The following is a 19,005-nucleotide window of genomic DNA, read 5'->3' on the forward strand; positions in this document are numbered from 1 at the left end:
ATCAAATATCTCCAGGGCAAACAATCCAATTTCAGGATAAAGACATTTTTCTATGTTATGAAGGTAATGACAAGGAAAAAGATGTTATTTTTTGTACGGTTACCTTTATTATTAGGAAAATTCCACATTCACAAGAAGAGATGGGCAGACTCAAATTTTGGACATTTATATCAAGAACTACGTCAATATGTCCCCAAGGCCATCAGAATAAGAAGGCAATTAAAACTAACTGTGTTTTGATACATTTCTTATGAACTGATGATACATTATTTTGAATATATATTACTTTTTCTTAACACTTTTTTTCTTATAAACTTTATATATATACTCCTGGTGTGGACAGTTTTGTGTGTACATACTGTTAATGTAGTTATGTTCTATGAAAATAAAGAATTAAGAAAAAACGTGCTCCATGAGTGCTCCCCGATTGTTTGGTTCCCGGTGCACTTCCGCTGTTCACCGGATGTTGCTGAGGAATATTGTGTCGCCTGTTAATCACAGAACTGAACCCAGAAAAATGTGTGCCGACCGGTGTTTGACGGTGCTGGTGGAAGCGTTCAGAGGAAAATAGTTGACCTCGCATTTTTTTAATCCTCTGTTAATAGGAAGGGAAGTCGTAGCCTGAGGTAATTTAAGCTTTAGCTCTCCTCCGCATAACAACAACATAGCATAAACGTGGCTAGCTCAGTTAGCTAGCGCTAGCTACTCAGGTTTTTCACTTTCTGTTGTGCCCAAGTTTAGGAGAAAATCCACCTTTTCTCTCTTTGTGGAGCATAAACATCAGGGTCAATGACCAAAGAAACATCTTGAGTCCTGCTTGTGAACTGGTAAACGTTATTGTGGATGACTTTTGGTTTGCTGCAAGTTTTTCATTCAGCGTGCACCAACGCAGTTCTGCGTTTGATTGTCTTGCAGACTTTGTGTTAACTGACAAAGTTAACACACATAATCATAATACAGGATCTGATGTCGTCATCGTGACCGTTGTAAAACTGGAACGACTGGTTAATGATACAGTAAAAACAAGTAACAAGTGCAAATGTATTTGTCCCTGTTGATCACCGTTGTTATATGTGCAGCTGCACGAATGTCTTGGTATGTTTGCTATTTTAACTGCACTCTGACTTTATGTCTCCATCCAGACTGTTTCTCGTTTTAAGGACTTCACTAGACAGCCTGTCCATTTTGTTTGTAATGTTTGTTATTAACAGCATGCCTTCCTAAATAGCCACAATCTGTGAAAATATCAATATTAAAATGGTTATTATATTAATTGATAATCCACCAACAAAGTCCTTTTCTTATCAAAATGTTACTTCTTGGTTATTGTTTTATATTTTAGGATTTACAGTTATCATTCTGGATGTCAAAGACCATCTTGTCATTCGGGGTTTGACTTTTGTGACAGAGACAAACTGCTTATACATTTTTTAAAATTTGTGTTTCTTGTAGTGTTCCTGTTGTGCCTTATCAAATTGTGGATCATGACGGAGCGACGGAGAGCCTTAACTCTTCCATTTAGTGTTGACAAGGATAACCCGGTATGTGTGACACATGTTTTTGAAATATTCAGTTTTGTCTCTGAGCAGCGTCACGTTAACTTGTGAGCTTTCAGTATGCAGCTGCCCTGCTCCTAACTGTAGTGATGATTTCTGCATTGCCGCTTATTGTGTGCTGATCACCAGTGCACAGTGATCTTGCACTGTGTAATGGCGGTGCTCTGTGGTTGCATACATGCAGGCTTCCTCTTTTTATTGCTATTATGACTAGATTCTGTTGTTCAGGAAGCACACTCTGCCATTGTTGAAAAGGTGGATCACAGGTGGGAACTAGACAGCTTAAGCTTTGCAACTGCAATCAACATATTTTTTGCATTTTCATAGCTTCAACGCTGCTTCCATGCTGCTACTATACTGCAGTTGCTATTATAAGCTGTTACTATGGCTGAAATTAGCAATTGTTTTCATGATGCTGATTGTTTTCTAGGTAATTGATTAGTCATTTGGTCTGTAGAATGTTAGAAAATAGAATATACTTTCTTAAAGCTCAACTTTGTCTTTATTCTTTATTTATTCTTTATTCAAAACCCAAATTTAATGTCACATAAGACAAAGAAAACCAGCAGATCCTCATAATTTAGAAGCTGCAACTGGAGAGTGTTGGTATTTCTGAAAAATGAGCTCTAACAATTAATCAATTATCAAATCAATTAACAAACTGATTAATTATCCATCAATCGACAAATAGATTAATTGACTAATCATTTCAGCTCTAACTGCTACACATGCGCACATTGGAAATGTTTGTAAGTGCAAACTTAAGTACACTGATTTAATATCATAACATTTGACAAAACAGCTGCGACTACATCCTTGCTACACATAACAAATAATTTCAACATTATGGATTACAGATCAAAGTTACAAGCTTTGCACATTATCACTTTCTGTAACTGCATGTATAAAGGAGTTAACAAACTTTTGGCCATTGCATGTAATTCATTTTTCACTAGTATGGTAACTAACCACCCTGTGAATTTTAGATGGAAAACCCTCTCAGAATCCCCATGACATGTCTTTCATCAGACTGTGGCAAGTTAGACAGACAGGTACAGCGAAATCTCTGCTCTCTGTCTGACCCTGTGAACAAATGTTATGAATGTGATATGGCTATTCTTGATAGTACTTGACACTCATACTGTTTCCTTCCCTTTAGCAGGTTCCCTGGACTGCTATTGCAGGTTGCAAAATCAGACACTGTGATTCACAACATAAAAATGCTTCCATGCTGTTTGAGCACAACCATGCAGCCATGGTCAAATGTGGAATGGCCAGGTAAGCTCACGCTAATCGATTTGACATACAAACTTTTTAGGCTGTCGATTGCAGACTGAAATATTGGTTCATGGTTATACTTTTTCCCATCAGTTAAAAGTGACAAATATGTTCAGTTGTCTATACTGATCTGGGCTGAGTTATTTTGGCCGTGTAATTCATTGCAGTTTCTTAAACTTTCACAAGATGGGGCACTCACCTTGAATATTAAGACTCTTACGGCGGTGACGGCAGTGGTCCTTTTATTGCTCAGTGTCATGAGCAGAATTAAACATTTCTGAAGCTGTTGCACATCTAAAGCAGTTTAATGTAATACTTTATTATAATTTAACATGAAAATATAACATTTGTCAACTTTATGTGTTATTTAGCTCATGCGAATGTATTTATTTAATCTTTATTTTTATAGGGACAAGTATACAGCATAAACTTATGCCACTTACCTGAGCATCTATAGCCAAAGCTAGTTTGCAATGCCCGTCCCTAGATGGGCTTTTAAAATACATAAAACTCAACAGTAAAATACATGTGAAACTGCACAAGACTCAACATTACATACGCACACATTACAACATGACTACATGAATGATCCCTCTTTAAAAACTGTCCCAGTTTGGGTTTAAAATGTTCCCAGTCATGGTCCATTTTGAGTTCAGTAGGTAAAGAGTTTCACATGTAGATTCCCCGAACAGAAAAAGCCGTCTGTACCAAGTGAGGATTTACGAAAGGGCACCTTACAATTCCCAGTAGACGCACTTTGTGTTACTGAGCCAGAAACTCTGAGCGGTACCACCAGGTCCCTGAACAGCTGCAGAGCCTGGTTATTTAGGCCTTTATAGATGAGTTTAAGGTTAGCAAATTCATAAGAGTATCAAAACTTAACATATTTGATTTCTTAAGATGGCAGTGGTGTGATCTCACGTTTAGTGAAAAGATCATACAGTGCATAAAACTATTTGCTGCATGATAGGGAATTACAGTTTTTAAAATCTTTAGTGTTATGAAATCAATGGTAAGCAATATAAATTATGCTTAATTAAAATGGTGTTAAAACAACAAGAAATCAAACAGCTTTTTACACCTTATACTGCTGCACATCCTTTTATTACCAGTTACAAACCTGTTGGACCAGTCAGTTGCATGACACATCTCTCATACAAATGGTTTCAGTGGTTTGGTGTGGCCTTTCACAAGAAGATAATATGACATTGCAATTCTACCTACAGTATATTGTTATGCTAATGAATACGTCAGCTTTTATTTGAATGTTTTACTATTTTTATTTATTCCCTACACAACTAACAGGAAGTCGTCCCTTGACTGTGTGAACAGCATTTATTTTGCACTGTGCACTGTGGTCAAGCTTATCATGGCCGCACACATTGCTTATCTACACCAGTAGACTTGTTTACCCATCCCCGTCCATCATGCGTTTATATACGCACAGTCTGATCTGCGACGGTATATGAGCGATAAGTCAGAATACCTTGCACGATGTTGCAGAGAAGACGCAGCTCTAGAACGTTTGTGAATAATTCCTCCTCTGCTCTGTCCTGTAGGAGGAAGCCCCACTTGATCCTGACAGATGTCCTAAAGACAAAGCTGGGTAAAGCTTACATAGAAAGGATAAAACAAAATCACTCCTTAGGACAGAAAGGACAAAGTTCGCAAAAGGAGAGTGGTGGGTGCAGAGAGGAATCCCCGATCCGCAGAGGCACGAGGTCTGCTCAGAGGGAAACTAGGAATGATAAGAACAAGAGCATGACAACAAAATGCAACCAGAAGACCACCTCCTCATCCGCTCAAAGGTAAGAAGACACTTTAAGTTTGGCACTGTGGAAACTCTACTTTTTCACTGTCCTGCTGAGAGTTAGATGAGAACATTGATGCCACTCTTACATTTATTTGGTAAATATATGGCTACAACCGGCATCTATTTCCAGTTAACTTAGCTTAAAACTGGAAATAAGGGGAAACTGCTAACCTGGCTCTGTCCAAAGGTAACAAAATTTGCCTACCAGTACTTATAAAGCTCACTGTTAAACACATTATAGCTCATTAATTTAATCCTTTACAAAAACTGAAGTGTAAAAATGTGAAGTTGCGACTTTACTCTTGGTCATGTATCAGACTATTTCTTGGCCAGGAGCAGTGAGTTCCTGGTGTCTTGTCATCGCCGTGAGGTTGCCAGGAAACCAGAGGGGACTTCAGGAAGTGACTGCGTCAAGCCAAGAAATTGTCTGACTCATAACCCCTCATTTCTTGTTTTTCAAACTCGCAACACCCCAACAATGGACGAGATGTCTCAACAGCTTATTTACTCCAGTCATAGCTGCTCACTCAGTGCATGTGCTGAAACAGTTTCTCCCTCTTCCTACTTCGGTCTCCATAAATCACGCTCATTAGTGTCTTTCTCTGGCTGAGCCTGGTCGACTGCCTGCATATAAAAGGACAACACAGTAATATCTTGATGATGGTACTGCTGTTAAACTCTTAAAACTTCGAAAGTCATAGGCATAGTGTGATGTTTTTTCACACAGACATGTCACGAATGAACAAAAATAGACATAAAAGCAATAGGAGGTATTTTTTATGAGAGTAATTTGTTCTGTTTGTTTTCGAGTAGTTTAAGGAAGAATGACCTTTTAATGAAGCTTGGCTCTGCTGTTTGCATCCTTGGCTCTACAGTATTTTCCAGGCAGAAAACTTGGAGGTTTTATTTGGAGTAGTACCACACAGAGAGATTTCACAACTTGAGATTCTGGTTCAAATAAGCGTTTCTGCATTCGTCTTTTATGTACACTGTTGTCTCTGATGTTTTGTGATTAAGTACGATTTTAGTGTATAAACGTCCTGGGACTAAACTTTTACACTACTGCATGTGACTTTGCTAAGAACAAGAAAAATGTGTACATCATAATCCGAACATAGTTTTAATTCTTTTATATCTTTAGGTCAAGACTCAGAAGAAGGTCACATAATACTGACGGTGACGAGGACAAAGAAGAAAGCAAAGATATAGACGAGGGGATGATCGACAAGGACAACGGAGAAGACTACAAATTTGCTGAAGTTGTAGGTGGGTGAACATGAGGAATTCAAACACAGGCATTATTGATGTGACACTGCCCTCCACTAACCTGCATTACTCTTTCCATCTTCCTGCTTTTTCCTGACCTCGCTGAAGGCTTTTTCTCAGATGTCCTTTCATTTAAAGGGGAAGTACACCCATTTTACACATCAAAGTCTGTTTACAGGTCTTAAGAAATTCTACTGCAAATGTAAAAAAAGCGGTATGAAGCTTTTTGTGGCTCCATAGGGAGCCGCACACAGTCTTGATAAATTGTCTCTAGTGTTTTCACTCGATGCAACCTTGGTTGGGGCTGAAGACTACAAGTTTGAAAATGACAGTCGAATGAATCAAGTTGAATTGCATTGTAGGTAATGTTGGTACCAGGTTGTGACAAGGAAGAAGAATGCATCGTTCTGCCGAATCAATTTTTATCTTATTTTTAAAAAAACTGTCCATCATGAGTTCAACAGTGTTATCGGAAGACATTGCTAAACCAGTGGAGTGTTCTTTTACTCTTTTATGGAGTAAATGAACAAACGCTGCACTTAATAGTTGTATTAAACAAAATGCAACAGAATTTACTCTGCCTTTCCCTTACATGCATATCTTAGTTTGCACTGTAGCCATTTGGTATGGCACTTTCTTTGTGGACAGGAAATGTCCTTAGTAATAGTCAAGTTGTCAGTGCTGTAAGTGGTTGTTTCAACATGATGGGTTGATGTGTGTCTTTGTCTACAGATTGTGGGTTGTCAGTGAGCTGGGAGCCTGCTGAGGATACGGGAAGCTGTGATGAGTTTTCCCCAGCTAGCATCAAGGACAGGTGGACTGATCCAGGAAATGAAGTACAACAAAGTTTGGTGGGTACCACACAGGGTCACAGACTAGGTTTCAAGATTCAAAATCTCACCAAGGTTAACAAACTTTATCCAAACTGACAGGTGCCAAGTAATATGCGAGCAAAGTGGCTCTTACTGTAATGGTTTTGTTATGTATGACTAAAGCAAGCACAGAACATTTATGTAGTGGAGACCTACAGGGTCCAAAAGTCTGAGACCATTTTCCCATTGGGAAAGAGGTCTCAGACTTTTGGACCTCACTGTATGTTTTAAAGCCCAAAAGCTTTAAAATTTACAGATAGATGAAGCCAACAATAATATGTGTTCTGTGCTCTCTCAACAGAAGAGGAAAAGAAGGGATGCAGGGGCCCATTGCAATGGAACAGGCAGTCCCAAACGCCACCGTGAAAGTGTGCTTCGCCTCACTGGGGAAGACGGAAGAGACGGAGGACCAGCCCAGACACGTATTTGTTTTGAAGAAAGTGGAGAAGACTTGGATTTGGAAAGCCTGGACCGTAGCATTGTACAGTTCACGGTGGGAGCAGATGAGAGAACAGATGTTCTGCTCCCAATCATCAATCCTAATTTGGAGGCTGGGGACTTTATTGGAACCCCCAGACGCCGTCTATCGTCCAGCCAGGACGACACAACCAAGATCAGCCCCTCTGAACCTAGTGAGTACACCGAGCCAGTATGAGTGATGCCAGATAATCTTCTAAACCTGAGAACTTTAGTCTGTTGCTGAATCACTTATTTGAATGCATCAACAGACAAACACTGGCTCAAGCAGCCTAATACTGTTATGCTAGTTGTGTTTGTTTGAGCCTTAATCAGTATACAAACAGAACCCAAGGAAGCATCTGATTTTAAAGCTAAGTAGTCAGCTTCTGTCCTCTGAAACTGGAGAGTTTGGAAGAACAAGTATAATAAGATACTCTATCATATTATTACATTTTCTTCCAGCCGATTCATCAGGTCTTCCGATCACTCCATTCAAACACCCAAAATTCAAACTTTATGAGATAGAAGGCAACTATGTACTCCATTAAAAATTAGACAGTATATTGACAGATATAATTTTTTTACACAAATGTGTAGCATAAACAAACATTTTTGATAAGGATTGCTTAAATTTGGTTATTAAAGAATTGTGACCAGGATATGTACTGAATGGGACACTTACAGTTAAAAAAATAAACTTTCAAGTGCTCTCTGGTGAACAAAAATATGTGATGGCAACACTATTTCTATGCTGCGAATGTATCTTATTCGCTGACATGTCTGCAATAGGCTAATGTTGGCCTGTTTATCATGTCGGACTTTAATCATTACTTTTAATAGCTGTTGGCTCAGGGAAACATGGTTGTGAAGGCATGCTATGCTATTGTTAATTTTATGTACATGAGTTAGTGCTGTGATACACAGGCACCAGTCACCCATAAAGTGGGATACTTTAATTACCACCTTAGTAAAGGTGAGGGTGTTTTCCGTAACACGCTATGCTTTGAAATGGAGGTAAACTGGTTTTAAACATTAAAACAAATTACACAACAGTCTTTGAGTGTCATAGTTCAACTCCAGGGACATTAGCTTTTCCCAGAGCTTTCAATTGCATCTCGTAGTCTTAAGGCCAAGTCATGGTTTCTATACAATCGGGTCTGCACACACAGATGCTTTCCACACATGCACACTAGAAATCAAGGTGGCGACCTCACGACAGCGAGAGGAAGAGCTCCTTTGTTTGTTGTATTTGGTAGAACAAGAAAAAGTTGAAAAAAGAAAATGATGCGACCACTTAATGAGAATGGGGCCAAGTATGGGGAATACAGCACATGCGTATAATACATGAAACAAGCATCCCGTTGGCTTTTCTAGCATATGTTCAGTGGGCCCTTTTTAGTGTGTGCAGAAAGTTTGAGAATCTGCAACTGTTTGATGAGCTAACAGTGTCTGCATCTTCAGTCCAAAATGACACAGTCTTTACTGTGTTTATATGACAATTACAGAGTAAACTAGTTAATTTATACGTCCTAAACAGCCTCCTCTCCCATAGGGCTAAGTGTTTTGTTCCTGAAGTTGACTACTATCTTTTCTGTGTCTTTGTGTTGGCCTGATCTGAACCTTTTCTTTTTGCTGCGTGTGTGTGCCCTGCATCTTATTGGCTATTTCCAGGTGTCTTTTCTAGGATTACTACTGTCCCTGTTCTCCCACAAAGCCCATTATACTTCATGCAGTGTCAAATAAGGACGTGTGTGTGGTTGTATGCTTGTCTTTGAGAGGAGCAAAGTAGCCCAATTATTAAAATATAATCCACACAGACCTATTGCTTTCTGTATGCTTGTATTTCAGTTGTGCTGTCCAGTGATGATGAGGAAAGCAGTGGCGATCCTGAACCCAGCAGAACAGCAGTCCATACACCGGTCACTGTGGAAGGCACAGTAATACGGGGAAAATCCTCACAGGACGCTGTGGCCAAACAGCAAGAAGCTCCTGACATACAGGATATGCAGGTTGGTTGAGTGTATTATATTTCATCCGTAACCCTTCAGTACAACAGAAATACATTTAAAAAAAAAAAAATCTCAAGCCTGTTTCATAGCCTCATACAGGTTTTATGTTTTTTTCTTTTTGACGTTACAGTCCAAAGTAATCCAGTTTTCTCAATGGGCACAGATTCCGGCACTCTGCACGTTGCACACAGAAAGCAACCTCACAGTTCCTAAATTGAGCTGAGTTAATGCCCAGATTACCATGACATCACAGAGTGTTTTAGAGAGATCATGCTGAGGCCTAAGGTTTTACTGAACCCTAGGGGGTCTTGATTACTACCTGCTAGTTGAATGGAACAAATGAGAATACTCACCTGTGTGATGACACTTAGTCTTGTAATTGCGACAGTGAGAGGAGAACAGACAGGGGTCACATAAGGGAAGAATTTTGGATATAAAGGAAAATTCTGGTAATGCTCAACCTAGGCTATTTTCCTAGGTTTACCATCATAATGATTGTTTGCGTAATTTTATGTTACGTTGATGATGGTGAACACAACTGCTTACTTAATTTTACAATGAGTTTAGCAAACAGAGTACAATAACCAATTTATTGTTTATTTTTGTCATTCTCGTGAGTGAGAAGATGACTTGTCAGCACCAGAGAAAGAAGATAATGCATGTTTATTTGGTGACATTGTTGAAAAGATGCTGGGTCTTTATTTATTTGGTAAAACTGAAAAAGAGAAAAACAAGAAGAGCCTGTGTCCTATTTACAAAACCTGCAAAGGCTACTGATACATTCTACATATGTGAAAATATTTATGATTTTTCTGAAACTAGATAGATCAAAACTGCACTTGAATTAGCCCCAGTGACACCATTTTCATCCCTCATGCAGTATATCTGCAGTAGTAGTAGCAGCACTGCTTTTTGTCTTGTCAGAAGTTGTTGTTGCTGTAATAGTTAAATTTTGTCATCCTACCAAGATATTTCCATCAGGGTTTGCTCAGTAGTATAAAACATTTTGATAAGAAGAAACTTTTCTTGTGGTAAAAACAGCAACACTGTACATTGCTGTCAATGCATGGTGCAGTTCTTGGTACTACCACTAGGTGGTACCAAAGAAAGGAATGGTGAAATCCTAAACATAGTGGCTTTAAAATATTTAAATTGGAAAGATAACCTTTGTACTGTTGTGATTCTGGTTTCAACCATATTACTCAAGGGTCAGGGGTTTACAGCCAAATCTCATTGCACTGTGGTGGTTATTGAATATACCAGCCTGTTTGCACTATTTTCTACAAACTGCGTATGTATGTTTGTGTGTTGCAGATGCTGCATGTCGTTGTAAAAGAGCTTCCTGGTTCTGTGCCGGTTACTCCCATACCCACTGTAGACCACTCTTGCATGGGCGTGGCCTTCTCCAGACTGCACTGTGGAGGTTACCAAGGGAAGGCGAATGGAGACATCATGGTAACCTACATAAGCTACAGACATGAACATTTGACATTCATTAATCATATCATCATCTCAGGAAATAAAGTGTAACCCATGTTTTCTCTCACTTCACAGATAACAGACCAAAAAATCATCATCCCATTGAAAGGTAACGTTGTGATTTCTTATTTTTTAAGTACTGAGCCATTTAAAAAATGCTCATATAATAGCACCAGATTGTCTGGATTAGTTCCCAGTGGTTCCTAATCTCCTCTAAAATTCTTTGTTTCTCTTAAACTGCAGAGAAAATATTTCTTGATCCGTTTGTCTGATCTTGATGTTTGTAGACAGTTAAGACCACTGTAGCCCGCCGTGACCTTTGGTCTTGGTTGTATAAACTCGGACCCAAGAGGAGCCCATCTCATCTTGTTTCGGTCACACTGTCTGCACACCATCCTCCCCCAGCTTAGTGGTCTATTTCAGCTAGTAAAAAGGTGTCTGTTTGCGTTGCTGGATTAGACCCCTTTAGACCCTAATGCACTCTCACCTCTGAGCCTGTGAAATCTCCCCTAAAGGGAATTAAGGTGGTTATTCCATGAGATTTGATCATGGCCATGTGTGAGTAGGAAATCTGTCTGTTAAGGAAAATACGTTGCATATTAGTTGTGTAAACATTTTGGACAAACCAAGTACTGTTCTTGTGTAGACATATTTTCTAAAACAGAAAGCACATGTTTGTTTTTGAAAAACAAATCATGCCCAGTAAAAGACTAAATAACCCCCAAATAAAAGAATTTCAGTACATAGACAGTCAGTCTTTGCAATGCAACTATTTTTTTCACAGCATAATAATAATAATATTATATAATACATATAATATAATAATGTGTGTCTGTCTGTTGGTTGGCCAGTCCACCACTTTGGTCCAGACTGAAATAACTCCGGATGGATTGTCATGAATTTTTTCTTGACATTCATAGTCCCCAGAAGTTGAAGCTTACTGACTTTGGTCAGGTTGACAATTTTGGCTTTCTGTCAATATATCTCGAGAACAATTGGAAAGATTGCCATTAGACCTGACACAGGTCCATGGTGCTCGGAGGATGAGTTCTAACTAGACTGGTGACCCCCTGACTTTCCCATCAGGCCACAGTTTCAGTTTGACCACTTATTTGAAAACAAATGACATTCCCATCAACCTCAGCTTTGTGTTTAGAGGTAATAAGCGAATTAAGATGATGAACATGATAAACATTATACCTGCTAAACAGTATGTTAAATTTGCCACTGTTAGCATGCTGAAATGAACATTTATCTCAAAGCACTTCTATGCCTAAATACAGCCTCACAGAGCTGCCAGCTCAGCTTCTATTACACTAAAATAAGAAGAGAATAATGTTTGTAAGACGAATGTCAGGAAAGCTCTAAAACTGGATTTAGGCATCTACAGTGGGACCACTGGAACAGAGAGAGAGAGAAGCATAAGTTTCAAATCAGTACAGGAGATGGGAAACACGTTAGGTGTAGCTCTGTTGTTAAGAAGTTATAGTTCTCATAATTTGATTCCAGCTCTGTGAGATGCCAAGTTGACCTGTTCTCTCGTCCTCAGACACTAGTGAAAAGGTGGAGGTGATGTTAAGCTTGGAACGTGAAGAGCTGAGGAGGTACAGTGTTTGGGAGCAGGAGGAACTGGAGGATCAGGATATTCACTGTATGGACAACGAAGAGCCGCCTCCTGCTGCTGTCCTTTTGTTTTGTGTGTCAGAAACTGCTGCAGCTGCTATACAGTGGGACCTCCGTAAGCTCAAACAGGATGGAACCACAAACCCTGGTGAGACTGCCGAAAGTTCAGAACACACATGGAGTCAGTACCTCAAAGTCTTATTTCAAAATATTTTTTGGCGATGTGGCGTTTAGGATCCCTTTACTGTAAATCTCATTGCCTGTATTTTCATGAAAAGCAGTATGTTTATGAAGGACAATATCATAGCTTATATTCAGAGAAGTGTCAGTCATCAAGAGATACAGACAAGATTTCTACCAAACTGTTGCCAACTTTGCCAGATGTTTCCTTTTTTGTGGTTTTACTGTTCACAAATATAGTTCAGAAGGTTTTTGTTAATTATTTCAGATATAATTTTCAGTATTTTTCAATTTGTCGCTTTATCCTCAATACAATACAATACAATTATTTTTTTTATTTTAATAGGCAAAGCCAGCCCCTTCATCCTGCTGACTCTGAGAGATCCTCTGAAGGGAATGGAGGGGGCTTTATTGCGCTCCTTCTTGGACATTGACTGTCTCAAAAGTCTGGGACATGACAAAAGCTTTGTAGATGGAGTCGATGATTTGGAGGACATCCACTGTCCTGTTCTTTCTCTGGACGATAGCTTGGAGCTGATTAGAAGAACTGGACTAGACCCCCACTTGCTGTCCCTGCTGGGTCTGGAGAGCCCTGACCCTGACCCTGACCCTGGACCCGACATAGACCAGGACAGTCCATATTCTGACAGAGACAGCAACGCCTCACCACAAATTCAGCTGGAGGATGATTCACAGGAAGAGACAGCACTAGAGCTGGAGACACCACCAGAGCAGGACACAGAGATGCAACTCAAACCAGATGAGGATCAGATAGAACAAGAGCTCGAACATCCCTCTGAGGTAAATGGTCTATGTCTTTGGATCTTTCTTGGCTTGTAACCCTGTAAAATAAAGTGGTGTCTATTTGAGACCCCTCCTCGGGGTATGCATATGTCTACTGGGTGTAACCAGTTCAGTCATCGGGATGTTCGTTGACTTATTTGAATACTTTTATACAGTTCCAAAAAGTAAAATCATGTTTATTCACAGCAAAGTAAAGTCTGAAAAAATATAATTTCTGTGGGTAGAAGTGTTTTTTTTCCTTTTCTATCCTGTTAATCATCTTGTGGCTCCTCAGATTTAACTTGTGTCCCCTTGTGGGGGTCCTGACGCAACTGGTCATTGTGATCTACCAGTGGTGAATGACTGTTATATAAATATTGCATGAGATGCTCCAGTGATAGAAATTTCCTCCCACAGAAGAGCAGAGAAGAACCCATTCCTGCATACACACTGTGCCATCGTAGAACCAGAGGATCGTACTCCGTGTCCCTGTGTAATGCAGACTCCAGCTGGACTAAATATAAACATGAGGGTCTGGCTCGTAGGCAAGTATCCTGAATGTGTCCAGCTACTCATGCAGCCTGGGGCAGCAGGGGTAGACGTAGAACTGCAATGTCCTCTTAGGAATATAAAAATAATAAGACATATTAAAACTATTATAGGCTTCCTACCACTGCATGAATATATTCAAATCTGTGGTCGCTCTGTGAATGGACAGCTGTTGCTACATCTTTGATGTCACTGCTGTATGTTGACTCATTCTTCTTTCTTTCACCTCTGCTCAGGTTGATCCAGTTTCCTCCTCCACCACTAAAAGGAGGAATCACTGTTACAATGGAGGACCTGCAGTGCCTTGACAGTGGGCAGTTCCTCAATGATGTTATCATAGATTTTTACCTCAAGTAAGTAACACAATGTGAAACAAAAGGCCTCAGGTGTACTCTTGTGTTTGTGGAGGAGAAAACCACACTTGAATTGATTGTGTTGATGTGTCTTTTAAACAGGTACCTCCTCCAGAATGCCTCTGATTCTGTGGCCGAGCGTTCCCACATCTTCAGCAGCTTCTTCTACAAGCAACTAACACGAAGGGACAACGCCAGCGAAGGTGTCACCAGTGACTCGTAAGTGTCCACAGACATTTTTGTGTATGTGAGGACATTTTAAACACTGTAAAAAACTTGTGTCCATGTTTTTATTTTTTTGTGTGCACCCAGTCAGAGGCAGAGGCGGCATCAACGGGTAAAGACGTGGACACGCCATGTGGACATCTTCAAAAAGGACTTCCTTTTCGTGCCTGTCAATCAGGAGTAAGTTACATACATGAACATATGTATGGTCCAGACATGTTTTTGGTGTGCTGTTAAACATAATACATTACTCTGTTCTCTGTTAAGGGCTCATTGGTATTTAGTCGTCATTTGCTTTCCTGGACTGGATGAGCCAAAAGTTGAGCCTTGGACTGGTAAAGACTCGATGGGAAACGGTCACAACGGGACAGACGAGTTACAGGATCAAGAGGAGGCTCAAGGATCAAAAAGCTCAGATGATAATACAGAGACTCCACCTGCATCGAACCATAGTGACAGCTTGGACACAGAGACAGGTACAAAGAATGGCATTTGGTGACTTTTTTAAAACACTTCTTTGATTTATGTTGTGATTGTAGAAATGATGGCAAAGCTCAAGGTTGTTAATGTTTTCATGTGTTTTAGAAAATGCTCAAGAAGATTCCAACAAAGAAAGTCCACCTGGTCCAGTGGTAAGAAATAATTCACCTTTGTGTTCACAGACATTTTTTAAACCAATTTTATTTGTATTGTTCTTCTAAATCTGCTTGTGCTGACTCTTTATTTATAGAACTGCACAGAGCAGACTTGCCAGAGGGAAAGTGTTTGCAAGAGGTGAGTGCTCACGTACATCGAGTTACGCTACTCTGCGGCACCTGTGACCATCTGATATATGAGAAGGAGAACTGATACAGTTTTTCACATGAAGCCCCTCAGACTATGTGTCCATAGTAATTTTTTGCATGATTTAAAAGTGCCTACACACAAACACAGACAAGTTGATCCTCATTAATGAGGTTAAAAAAAAGTCCAAATAAAAGTGCAGTACTATGCATTCACAGTAATGTACCACTTATGAATTATTTGGTTCACTGCTAGCTTCAATGTGTGTACAGAGCACTCTATTTTGAATATTTATTATAATATTTTTCATACAAGTCCTGCAGTAATTTTACGTTTACAGATACCACAAACACTGATGCAGTACATTCTAAAGGCACGTTCAGACCTGGATCTGGTTACTGTATTTCCAGATTGTCTGGATCCAACTGTGATGGATTACAGTTATACTCTGCATTAGATTGTGTATCATGTCTTGAATGAACACTTCAAATAATTTTTTATCTCTGTGCTCACACTTGATTTTATCTGTGGGAAACTGCAAGTGCTGTTGAAAAGATAAGATGGCCATTTAAGTTTGGCTGTACAGCTAAAGAAGAGGATTGTGGGGGTTATTTGCAGGCACATCCCCCCCTATTAATGAGGAAAAAATGCATGTCTGATGTGGATTTAAACATTGAATGACAGATGTACCTCTCCTGTCTGTAGCCCGTGTATTCTAATCATGGATTCACTCAGACTTTCTCTTCATGAACGAGTCTTCAAACTCTTAAGGGAGTAAGTATGACACTTGAAACCATCTGTCAGTAGTTGTATGTTTGTGTTGTATAAATGTTCACATGGCGACATGTATTTGTCCCTCAGGTACTTGCAGTCAGAGTGGGAGGTCCGTCGTGGATCATCGAGGGAATTTGGTCCTGATCAGATGAAAAGCTCACATTGCCAAGTTCCCCTTCAGGACAATAGCAGTGACTGTGGTCTCTACCTGCTGCAATACGTCGAGAGTTTTTTAAAGGTAAACAACTTGTTAACATCTCTTTTTCTATTGCTCACATGGTCTGACATGTTTTAAAACTGTCACTGTAATATTGGATCAGCTACATGTTTAAATTTTCATGTTTAGATTTTAACTCATGCATGGAGTAATGAGCTCCTCCTTCTGCTTTCAGGACCCTGTGGTGCATTTTGACCTCCCTCTACACCTAGAGCATTGGTTTCCACGGCAGCAAGTGCGGAGGAAACGAGATGAAATCAGAGATCTGGTACTTAACCTTTACCGACATCAGAACCTGGACAATAACAGATAGACACACCTCTGCTGTTCAGTGCATCACATTCCTGTAGCCATTATAAATCACCACTCATACTGAGTGATGGACATTTCAACATGAACTGAAAATATTTCTGTTTTTGTTTCATGCATTGAACAAAACATGTAAACTTTTGACTATTTGTGGGTCCTGTGAGTGAATATGAAGGCATCAGTTAATTCAAACTCAACAAGTAGCTGTCCATCCAATCAGAGAGTTTTAAAGTAGAGTATATGTAAACATGCAAATGTTTGTACACCCCATGACTTTTTACTGATTGTTCTTCTGCGACAAGTTATTTTATAAAAGGAAGTATTTGTATTTCATTTTCTACATAGAACCAAGGGAAAGTGTGTGAAAGTTTAACAATTGTGAAACATAGTTTGTACAGTGAAACTGTAAACACATTGATTGTTTTAGGGAAGTTTATTTGCTTTGCTGACATTTCATGTCTTGTGTGACTTAACATTTCAGTCTAATCAAAATAGCTCTGATTCTGACTTCTTTACTGGCTGAGATTTACATTAGATGGTAATTCCAAGGAGATAGATTTAGTGTGAAATGCTTGGAAATTTCCTTGCTTTAATCATTTCCTTTCAAATGTTTTGCCATTGAAGCCTCAGGAACTGGAATTTGTCCCAATGTGAAACAGCCATTCCATCATTTGCCCCTTGTTGGATGCATGGAACAAGAAAATAAGTTTTCAGTCACTCAGTGCCTCATTCAGTTATCCTGTTAGCCTCCCACAATGATTAACTAGGGTCATTCACTCACCTCCTCTTTGCAACAAAACTGAACTGTTGATGGTACCATGTATCTGTGACACTGTGTGTCTCTCTTTGTATTGCAAACCATTGTAGACCCTAAAACATGTTGGAATACAGAGATGATACTTGATATCAGCTTTACCTGCACAAATAAGCTAAGATAGACCAAATCTAAATATTAATTAATCAATGCATCCGACTTCACATTGTCAGTTTGTATACATAATATTTCTAGTCAGTGTTTGGAAACCTCCTTGACACTGTGCAGGCATTAAGGGTCTTTATTTGACCAAATTTGTCATTGCTGATCTGTGTAAATTGAAAAACCTCCTGCGGTCCAGATCTAAGAAATGGTGTGTTTCATGTCGTACTTGAAGTACTTTCTTTTTCCGCCATCAGTTTCGATTACTTGCGTCCATCCTATAAGAAATCTCAATCATTAATTAAATCTTTTAATGAGAATACAACTTGTTGAAGGTTCAGGGGTGCACATTCATTGGTGTGTGTAACAGTATAGTCTCTAAGGTAAAATAGTCCAATAAAGGACATTGCAGTGCATCACTACTGTTGCCTAAATTCTTCTCAGCAGAGATCAGTCTTGAAAGTCTTCTAGTTTTCTCCCTTTTTGTTCAGATGTTAGTTTTAACACTTTATGACATCCTGGATGCCATGTTTTTTTTTTAGATATTTTATCTAAAATGTATGAATGTACAGGAGTTGATTCCGAAATATCTTTTGTTTCAATAGAACATTAAAACTTATAGATGAAATTACACTGGTTATTCTGTTGTTTTTCCAACTGGAACCACACCTAGATATAGTTGCACTGAACACACCCAGTGTGTTTTCGATGATGTATTACATGACTTCTGACCTCTTGTCCCTATTTTTCATAACAATACGAGGATTAGAGGTTAGTAACTAAAACAGAGACTGAGGACAAAGCATCGGTGTTGTGTAAGACTTGACATTTCTTTTTATGTATTACAAGTTTTTCTTGGCCTTACAAACACTTCTGTCAATCACCCTTTATAATTCTTTTGTCATGACAAAAGTAGCCAACTCTCTTCCTCTTAGGCCATAAGGGTTCAATTGAAAATGTTTATACATCACAATGCTTGCCACTATAATCTGTTCAGAGGGTTACATGGTCGGCTTAGGTGTTTTAATTGTCTCAGTCTGTCAGATCCCCTCACAGTGTGACTCTGAGTAATCCCCCCCCCCCCCCCACAGGTGTGCAGTGTGCTGTAGCCATTTGGCTAACACAGCCTCAATTACCAAAAGTTCATGGATGACAATCCCTGTCCACTGTCAGCACACATTATTGCCTTTGTGCAGTGTTTGAAATTATGAGGCGCAGAGGAATGCGTCGCATAGCATCACTGACACCTTTGATCCAGGAATGCACACATACAGCACAGTAAGTGAACTGGCAGAGTGGAGCCACTGCCATGTAGACCTACTTGGCTCACCTGATCTCACGTTACAGGATCAGGCACTTGTTGGACCTTACAGAGTTAAACAATGTTCAGCCATCTGCTGCAAAATAGACGACTGTCCAGGTATTTGGCTGGACGCCTACACCATGAAGAAGGCTATAGGCCAATCATATTTACTGTGGTACCTCTGCCTGAGCATTTAAGAGGAGGACGCATTTTAAAACAAGTATTTTATTTACGCATTGTTATCTTGGTGCAGATGGA

The 19,005-nt window shown here is 39.5% G+C and overlaps 1 protein-coding gene across 7 annotated transcripts; it reads left to right on the plus strand.

Moving 5' to 3' along the window:
• Positions 1 to 442: 442 nt before the first annotated feature.
• Positions 443 to 18,075, plus strand: senp7 (SUMO specific peptidase 7). 7 transcript variants are annotated; one of them, XM_044365834.1, is made up of 23 exons: positions 443 to 626; positions 1,453 to 1,541; positions 2,543 to 2,608; positions 2,716 to 2,834; positions 4,394 to 4,642; positions 5,789 to 5,913; positions 6,646 to 6,764; positions 7,087 to 7,417; positions 9,093 to 9,253; positions 10,568 to 10,708; positions 10,808 to 10,841; positions 12,282 to 12,503; positions 12,882 to 13,336; positions 13,736 to 13,863; positions 14,104 to 14,220; positions 14,323 to 14,439; positions 14,533 to 14,625; positions 14,713 to 14,933; positions 15,031 to 15,077; positions 15,176 to 15,219; positions 15,934 to 16,002; positions 16,090 to 16,240; positions 16,395 to 18,075. In XM_044365834.1, the coding sequence occupies exons 2-23, from the start codon at positions 1,485 to 1,487 to the stop codon at positions 16,530 to 16,532; spliced, it is 3,204 nt and encodes a 1,067-aa protein (XP_044221769.1). In that variant the 5' UTR covers positions 443 to 626; positions 1,453 to 1,484; the 3' UTR covers positions 16,533 to 18,075. The 7 variants fall into 7 exon arrangements, with proteins under 7 accessions (XP_044221769.1, XP_044221774.1, XP_044221773.1 ...); XM_044365839.1 differs by having other exon boundaries at positions 13,739 to 13,863; XM_044365838.1 differs by having other exon boundaries at positions 2,719 to 2,834.
• The last annotated feature ends 930 nt before the right edge of the window (positions 18,076 to 19,005 follow it).

Source organism: Thunnus albacares, chromosome 11 (genome assembly GCF_914725855.1).
Source record: "Thunnus albacares chromosome 11, fThuAlb1.1, whole genome shotgun sequence".
Lineage (NCBI taxonomy): Eukaryota > Metazoa > Chordata > Actinopteri > Scombriformes > Scombridae > Thunnus > Thunnus albacares.

Excerpts from the sequence above, each read along its gene's own strand:
- senp7 (XM_044365834.1), top strand. The coding sequence starts at position 1,485 with ATGACGGAGCGACGGAGAGCCTTAACTCTTCCATTTAGTGTTGACAAG. Across the intron at positions 6,765-7,086 it reads ATGAAGTACAACAAAGTTTG|AAGAGGAAAAGAAGGGATGC; the intron begins GTGGGTACCACA and ends CTCTCTCAACAG. Across the intron at positions 14,221-14,322 it reads ATCATAGATTTTTACCTCAA|GTACCTCCTCCAGAATGCCT; the intron begins GTAAGTAACACA and ends TCTTTTAAACAG.